This window comes from Mesitornis unicolor, unplaced genomic scaffold (assembly GCF_000695765.1).
Source record: "Mesitornis unicolor isolate BGI_N332 unplaced genomic scaffold, ASM69576v1 scaffold6237, whole genome shotgun sequence".
Classification (NCBI taxonomy): Eukaryota; Metazoa; Chordata; class Aves; order Mesitornithiformes; family Mesitornithidae; genus Mesitornis; species Mesitornis unicolor.
The window spans coordinates 113,414-122,520 of record NW_010194291.1 but is presented as its reverse complement, the minus strand read 5'-3'; the positions used below and the strand labels follow the sequence as shown (position 1 = coordinate 122,520).

The window sequence follows — 9,107 nt, the reverse complement described above, 5'->3', positions numbered from 1 at the left end:
CATTCCTGCAGGACAGGGAGTGGGGCTAAGTTAGCCTACAGATGCTCTCTCTCCCTGTTTTGAGAAACCTCACCAAATAGTCTCTCATCTATACTGAGCAATAAAGGAGGAAAGCTGTTCCTCAAAAAAAATACAGCACCTAGTTCATCTTGCAGCTATCATCCATTCTTGCTGTCCAACAGATCGTTGAAGGGCAGCACTCTGACAGAATCTCGTAGTGCCAAAGCAACAGCCTGTGGCAAGTTGTACTTAGAGGATGCCAAAAGATCCATTGTAATCAGAGGATTATGTCTGGCAGTAGTCTGAAATAATTCTGAATGCAGTCTTCAGTTCCAGAGAGACCTGAATACAGTCGGACTGCCACCAAGTGAGTCACTGGATGCAGGGCTCACACAATTTCCCTTGTCCAGAGGCAGGAAGGTTAGATACCTGCTGGTGTCAGTAAATGGTTTCTGGGCTCCATCCATTTATCGCAGTTCACGATAATTCTCTCTCTCAACTATGTCAGTAATCCAAATCCATCAACAATGACCATACAATCAACTAAGCCATGAAAGCCAAGTGAAAACAAGCCAAGTAAAGCTAGAGAGAGATTTTTCTGTTAAACTAATGGTATTTTCATAGCCCATTTCAAGTTCTCAGTGGACCGATAACGTGGAACAACTTCATGTAGATGAACTAGAAAGAGCAGAAGTCCCATCTAGAATGTGCAGGACAATTAGGCCTGATCAGTAGAACTACTAGTGCATAGAAGGGAAGAAGAAAAATTGACATCTAGGCCTTCATGAGCCTGTTGAGGTAAAGAAGCAGGCTCTTATTAGCTAGGAAACAAAATTCTGAAAGTCCAAGAAGCAAGATTTTAATGTGCTAATGATGTTAGTGAGCCCTGAAAGGTAGTGTCTCATGTCAGACTGTGCAAGGAAACCATTAAAAGTAAGTATTAACATTGATGACTACTTAAAAGCAAAAGAAAGAGACTTTTAACTGCTCCAAACAAATAATATGTGCTGTGCAACTAAGATAAGAGGATGGGTGAACAAACATCGGCTATACTGTAGGTTGAGCATATCTCCATGGAAACTCAGTCATCTTCTGAACTCAAAATGTCTTCTGCATGATGATTCAAAATTTAAAGCAGTGGGGTAGATTTTTCCCCATGTGTATGTGCCAAGTCCTACTACAGAACGGAGGTCTGACCAGTCATAAAATTAGGATTTTCCTGGGACAATTTTGGGGAAAACAAAAAAAAAAGTGTGTGGGGGGGCAAGAACAGGTAGGAAGATATCTAGGGTAATATCTAGCTAGTCATTTAGCCCCTTTACCTCCAGTCTTGGGCAACTTGGGCAAAATTTTGGTGATGTTTTTAGCTCCTGTTTGAAGTAATGGTTTTCCTGAACTCCAGGTAGGTGAAACATAAATACAAGTGCAAGTGGAAGCTGTTCACTATTTTTTAGCATGCTGGAAGAGAAATAAACCTAATAGAAAGAATCAGAGACCAGAAAGAGTTGAGTGTCATGTTCTTAAAAAATAACAGTTTAAAAACCAGTGCAACCCAAGCCAGCCTGCTGAGGTTAGAAAATTGGTTCTGAATCCTTTAGACCTGTGTTCAAATGCTTAATTAGACTTAAAGAACAAATGAAGTTGGCGTTCATTTATCCAAGTACTGTCTGGAACACATTCCAATCTGTGCTTTCCTCCAGCTGCACAACTGTTAGCCCCCACTTGCGGGAAGCAGAGGTGGAAAGGTGTAGGTGTTATAAATCACCAGAAATGAGGTGTGGTTTGGGTTGCACAAGAGGAGCTTCACATGCAGAGAATACTCAGGCACATCACGACCTTAGTTTGGCACCCTCTCAAAGGCTAAATCAATTCCTTAATTTTAAGAACCCTTTCTTTATCAGATCTTTTGTGCTGTGACTCCTGCATGGAAGTAAATGCAGCTTCTTGTATACTGGCTTGTCTGAAATCCATCTGAGTAAATGGCTTTGATAGGATTTATTGCTTGAGCTGTACAGGGTGACATCCATCCCATCTGCTGAGCTTTATGTTCAGCTGCCCTAAACTCACAAAGAGAAACACATACCACCCATGCTGCACACACATAGGTACCTGCAGCTATGACACTGAATTTCACAGGGAGAGTAGGCACAATCCCATCAGATAAATTTGAGCTGGCCCATCAGAGAAGTAAAATGTGCCCTTTTGTTACACCTCTTGAATTTCAGGAGCCTGAGTTCTTCTCTGATTTAGGGATTCAGCTTTATGTTTTTAAAACCAGTGAGAAAACATCCCTACTTCATAAAAGAAAATGTATTTTTTTGTTCTCAAAACTATCAGATTGAAGGCTAGGTTTTATAAGCAGGAAAAAGGCTACTATATGTAAATCATTTCAGCTGACTACCTCTACTACTGGCTATGAAAGGAAGGAGGCAGGTCAAGTCCTACCGAAACATCAAGCTCAGCTTCTCTGCAAAGCATGCAAGAAGTGCAGGTGCTAGCAAAGAGGTCTGCATGCAAGGTAGTAACTTAGGACCTGCAGACTGATTTGAAACAAAATGTTACCTGACAGTGCCCAGTTTCAGCTGATACTGTGCTCAAAGAGTGAGACATTCCATATTTTCTTACCAAGGCAAGCATAGAAGTTTCCCAGTGCTCAAAAATTAGGAGAGTGGCATCACATGCAGGATCTAATTAAAGAAATTAAATCCTTTGAAAAATGGTTAGAAAATATTTGATGCTGAGAGGCTCCTTGTACAGTAGCATGCTTGGAGCCAAGACTGAGCAGCTGTGTGGGGGAAGGGACCAGAGCATTAAATAAAGATACTTGTTGACTGCCTGTAACACTGGCTTCTAAAGGAAGTGCCACAGAGCACAGTCCATTACTAAGTGACAGAGAGTAATTTTCAGCCACTCTGGACAGTATCATAATTAAACTGTGTGTGTTCTTGTTCAGTATGGTTTGTTGTGGGTTAATCATCTTAATATTTACAAAAAGAATAGCTCTCTCCTGTGCCACCTTAACCCTGGTCTGTTTTTCCTCTTTCCTTCCAGATGCTGGAGAGCTCTTCAGTCCTTTTGTTCATTGTTTTCGTCCTGTTTTTCATTTTGCTGCTCTTTGTGGTGCTCATCAGGAAAAATGCCACTGCTGCCCTTATCTGGAATGAAATAATCCGGGAGAAAATAACCAATTTCATCATGAATCAGAGCAAAGAACAGAGGATTTTAAATTTTGTGCTCCAGAATGCAGTTCGAGGAGACCCCTGTAGTGTGCTGGACACTATAGATAAGTACTGCTCCCAAAAAGAGTGGGCCATGAATGTGGGCAATGAGAAAGGTAATTGCAGCAGGGATCAGCACTTGAAAGATCCTTCAAGACTAGCACAGTATAGAACATCTTATTGTATTCACATGGTAACTTCCATCTGCTGCTGTAAAAAAAACCCAAACACAACAGCCTTGTTGTCAGCAGAGTAGTTCTGTAAGCTGTAATGCATGCTTGTACAGATGTCTTTGAGGAGTATTCTTCAGTGAGTAATCCAGGAAGTGATAGGAACAGATCTGAGTTTGTGTGTTGTGTACATTGCAAGTGTGTAAACCGAGGGTGAAAATTAGTGGGAAAAATCGAGGGTTGTGTTATACCTCAGCTCCTATACAAGGTGGCCTTAAAGCATAATTCATTATGTTGAGTGTTTTCAGATCCTTAACTGAAAGATAGCAAATTTTTTAAAAAGTATTTTAAACAGTATTGGTTTTGTACATGCAAGCAAGTAACTGTTGAAGGGAGAAATCCTATCCATGTAATACCCAACAGCAGCTATCAGACATTGTTGCTACTTAGCAAGTCAATCATCTTGTTCTTGCCTCCTAATGGAAAATATGTATGTGGACAAAACAGTTTTTTTCTTAGCTGTAAGAAACTGACAGTCTTTTCAAAAAACTGTAATGGCAAAATGTTAACATGTTCCCTTGTGAATTAAAACACAAAAGTACCTCTTGCTGGGCAATTGCAGGGGAATTAACATAGCTAATGAAATACAACTGTAAGCATAGTAATAAAAATGCTTCTCCATCATGGGTACATTTTGTGAAACTAGCTTCTGTGCATACCAGGCTGGGGTGCTTAGGGCAATACAACAGTAGGTGGTGGCCAAGTAGGAATTCTTATAGTCCTAAACTTCAATAATTTGAGATTATATTCATAAAAATTTCACTCTAGTTTTCCTCTGACAAGATGACTTTTCCACAGATTAGAGGCATCTCAGTTAATGCATCTTTAGTTCCTAAGATTTTGAGAGTGACATAATTTCAAGATGCAAGCGTCATCATCACACTACTCATAAACAAATGACACCCAGAAAAATATCATGTAATGAAATGTCTATGTACCGTAAAAAAGTCCATGACTCAGAGTAAAATCCCTTCCAATACTTTTTTTCAGATAAGTTACCTAGTTTCTAGACATACAAGTAAGAGGAGACAGTTTTCTCACAAATAAATCCCTTTCTTCAGAAGGGCTGAATATAGTACACTGTTACTTCTTTTTGGGAATATTTTTTTGTTGTTAACAATTGACTAATATTTTCCATGCCACAAATTCATCTAGTGAATCCAGATATTTTGCAACCTTAAAACCAGGCTCTTCTTTTTCCCTTTAAAAACAAGTATTTAGGATGAGAGATTTTGTCTCGAGACTACTGTGTGTAACATCTGCAACAAATAGGAGCTTGCAAAATTCAGGAGTTCTATATTTCACAAATATGGCCAGTTTCTGCAGTAAGTTCCTGGAGAAACACACTGCATTTTCCCCTTGTAACACTATAAATATTTTAGTTGATTCAGGCACTACTTTACTGAGAAATGTTTATATTGTGAAACTAAGTAAGATTTTTTTTTTTTAGTTGAAAGTTTGCATTTTGAAACTTAAAATGCCCATGATCAACTTAATCACAAATAAGCCAGTTTGCAAAGGAAGCAGTATAAAATTTAGGATCAACCCTTCATTTTTTTATGTCCTGAGCAACTGAGTACACGGAGTTTGTAAGTTTCTTGTCATGAACTTGCTCCTCTGTATATGAACCCGTGTGATCTTGTCAAAATTTAACCTTCTTCCATTTTATTCAGGTTTAATTCTAGACAAGACAGTTGAAGAGGTCCAGCCATCAGTTGCACTGGAGCTGGGAACATACTGTGGCTACTCTACAGTTAGGATTGCTCGGCTACTGAAGGCAGGAGCTCATCTTCTCACTGTGGAGTTCAACCCAAAATTTGCTGCTATAGCTAAACAGATAATTGAGTTTGCTGGAGTACAAGATAAGGTAAATACCATTTGTGTCTGGTTGGTATGAAGTAGCAATACATGGAGAGTGGAGCTTTATCTGTAGAAACAACAATAATAGGTTTACATGTGTTACTTGTCCATCAGCTATCACACCCAAAGTGTTTGGGAAGATGCAGAGTTTAATCATCAGGCTTGATAGCCAGGAAAAGTTACCAGTGTCCACACAGAGGACCACGGTTGTCTGCTCCTTTGTATATACAGTGCAAGTGAGCTAAACTTATTAGCATTAGTCAGGGGTCTAAGTATGATGCAGATCCAGCTGAGAGTCACGGTAGAGTTTGAGGATTGTCAAGATGTGTGTGTGTGTGTGTGTGTGTCCGTCCAAAACAATCAGGGCTGTTCTTCAAAGTTCTTTGCTATGTGAGTCAGGGTGAAGATTCAGAGTGGAAAGATCATCATTATATACATCCATATCTCCTTAACATTTTGAAAACAGGCCTGGAAGGAGGCTCCAGCATCAGTTATTTCAGTTATTATAGTCACAGAACATCAGCACACACAGTCCTTTTCATCAGATTAGTAACCACTGTTGCAAAACTGGTTAGATTTACTGCCATTATTGAACTGCAAGGCTGCCCCATAGATTCTTCCTCCTGATAATCAGAAGCCTTTCTATGATTTCTGTCCGACATTTATTCATAGACATTTCATATGCTTTTTTTCTTGCACTCACAGTCCTTATTAATTTAACTAGCTCCATGCCTAGTTAGAGCCCCTGACTTCTCAAAGCAGTATAGGTGAGGACTTCACTGTTACCTCCTAAAAGCTAGAGTCAGATATTTTTTTTATATATACTAAAAGGTTCAAATCAGTGTCAAGACTGAGTACAACACAAAACTGAACCACAGTCTAATTTGTTACAAAAGCTCACAAGAAGCAGTTGTGTTACGCACAGTGGACTTAAGATGAGATATACTTACCAAATCTAGCTGGTCACTATATATATATATATACACACCCCTAAATTATGTGCAATCTGAGGTGTCTTGATTCTCTGTACAGTTGGTGGAGATGCAGGTATTTCTAGTCTATAATTCATCTCAGCCCAAGGCAAACATCTACAGCAGGTCAGGGGATTAATGCCAGAGAAGTACTTGTCTATTCAACTAGACAACTCACTTTAATGTAGATGACAAAACTAGAGGAAATAAATCCCACCATGAAATCTTCTAATATGTTTCTTCTTGAAGAAAACCTGAAGTACTAGTGACATCTAAAATTGCATTTTCCCCATCTGATTTAAGCTCCCGATCAGCTATGAGTCATAAACCAGACAAATTTCCTTACCACTTTTTACCTCCACTCAGTATGTGGCACTTGCTTAACAAATCAGTTTGCAGCAGCTTCTTTCAGCTTAACAGTACTTACGCCAATAAACCTGTGAAGAAGATGTAATAGCCTCTGTTATGCCTCCTCCTTCTATTGGCCACATCAGTTTTACATACTGTAGCTTCCAGCTTTATTCTAGACTAACCGGTTCCCTGTATTTGTTTCCCTTGGACTACAAGATCAACTGAGATGCAACTGAAGAAGTAATTAAAAGTACTGTTTTCAACAGGAGATTCCCATGTTTCCAGTAAGAAATCACATTATCCAACAGAAACAACAGGTCACTTTTTCCTGCTATTATTAAAAAAAACACTCCAAACCACCCAGACCCACATTTTGGAACATAACTGTGTTGATTTGTCAAAAAGAAAAAAAAGTACACATGATCTAACTCTATGAAATAATTCAACTGACATAATATTGATCTATAAACAGGATCACCGATGCCTGTTTAAAATAAGCTAGAGGCATGTGCTTTTTCCTGATGGTTCATGATTCATCAAGTGGATCTGCATTTCAGGTAAAACTCCTAGAAGGCCCTTCAGAGGAAATTATCCCCCAGCTGAAGAAAAAATACGAAGTGGATACTCTGGATTTTGTCTTCCTGGACCACTGGAAAGATAGATATGCACCAGATACCATCCTGCTTCAGGTCAGTTTGCCCAATTCTAGTCTTGAAGTAACAAATGCCTTGATGTCTGTGAGGTCTGTATTCTTCATGAAGGACGTAATCCCCTGTAAAATGAAGAATGGCAGCCAAAATAGCAACCTTACAAGAAAAGAGGATTTGGGGGACAGGATCCCAAACTTTTATCAGGGACAACTGCTGACACTACAGAGCTCAGGAACTGGCAAATACTGTTGAACCATTTTGTTTCCTGAACAAATGGGTCTGCAGTAGAAACCCCAGTAGAAATGGTCTGGGTCTTACGCTCCCTAGGAGTTATCTGCATGGTCAGTAACTAGAACACTTGACCCACAAACAGCCTGATCCTGGGAGCAGCTGAGACTTAGGACCTGCATATCCTAGCTTCACCTCTAATTTCTTCAGTACCCCTTTTTTTTGCCTGGGTCTGTGGTGCCGGCAGAGCCTTTTGATGAAATACTATTTTGGTAGCACAGCTGGATATCATCTTTTTGTGAGTCTTTACTCCACCTAATTAATTGGCTGCAAGGAAACCTTCAGAGGAGTGCAGACCTCCGCAGTCAGGCAGTTGCTAGGGAAGTGCTGTCCAACTCCATCTCCAGCCCAAATGTGGAAAAATTATACTCATTTCTCCCCAGCCTGCCTCAACCATTACTGTCAGCATTATGAAACAAGTTCCCTGTAAGAGCAGTAGGCAATGATAGATGAGGTAACTACTAGAGGACTTTGGTATGGGAAGGTATTTTCATTTGTTAAATAACTGAGATTCACAACATCTGTGTCTATCAACACAGCACATACAGATACTCTCCTAGTTTGGGAGCTGCAGGCTGATAAAGTTTTCAACAACTGCCTATTTCTATGGAAGCATCATCTTTTAATTATTTTCTTCCCAAATAAATCCACTTTTTTGACACTACCACTTACACTGAGAACCTGTCAACTACTTCCTGATCCCTCTTTGAGGACTACAACATTATTTTCTCATCCGGGATCCCATTTTTTAATTTCAGCCCCGTCCTCTAGATAGCTGTTTGAAAAGGAAATTTGTTTGGGGTTATGAACAGCCAGTATTGAATTAACACAGCAGTAGCTGAAAAAAATGTTCACTCCCTACAGTTTTTTTGTACCCAGGCAATGTTTTCTTTTAAAGTGGCTGTGTAAGGATGACTGAGCTCTTTCCACTGGGAAGAACTACCACATCCTTAATAGAGCTTAACCTTCACAACACAGCCAAAACAAACGGGTCGTTGGATCCTATTGTAGCGGTCAGTCTGATGCAACTGTGAGATAAAGTTGCTTTGCTTAAAAAAAAACCACCTTATGAAATTAAAAGGAGAAAGAAAAGATCCCCACATTTTCTCAGATGTTTCAAGCCTTCTAGTATGCAAGTTTGGCAGGTATTGCATTATGAATAGTGAATGTGAAATATGAATATAATGTATTCAGATGAAATATATATTGAAAGTGGCTCAGACAGCATTCCTTTCCATGCACTTCTAGAAAAGCCTGACACAAAGAGCATCTGAAATCCTGATGACCAGTCAAAAAGACAGCATGTTGTCACTTGTAGGCTACTATGAGCTGCACAAGAGAGCAAAGGGATATTTACCATGTCTCTAAAATTGCTTCTACCATGCTAACTGCTGTTCAGTCACCAGAGGCAAGAGCAGTAGCCCAAACAGGTTCCACTGCACACTTATCAACAGGACTTCTCTAATATACTGGGAGTGACAAAAAACACCCCATGTTTTGGCTACAACTGCTGTCTGTAACCACAGGATGACAACCAGC

At 39.7% G+C, this 9,107-nt stretch overlaps 1 protein-coding gene across 1 annotated transcript in view; it reads left to right on the top strand.

The window, feature by feature from the left end:
- Positions 1 to 3,050: 3,050 nt before the first annotated feature.
- The window catches only part of COMT (catechol-O-methyltransferase), a 7,080-nt gene continuing 1,023 nt past the window's right edge, over positions 3,051 to 9,107 (top strand). The window contains exons 1-3 of the mRNA XM_010187743.1: positions 3,051 to 3,334; positions 5,122 to 5,315; positions 7,188 to 7,319. Coding sequence (XP_010186045.1) covers positions 3,052 to 3,334; positions 5,122 to 5,315; positions 7,188 to 7,319 — 609 coding nt within the window. The 5' untranslated portion in view covers position 3,051. The remainder of the gene's footprint in view (positions 3,335 to 5,121; positions 5,316 to 7,187; positions 7,320 to 9,107) is intronic.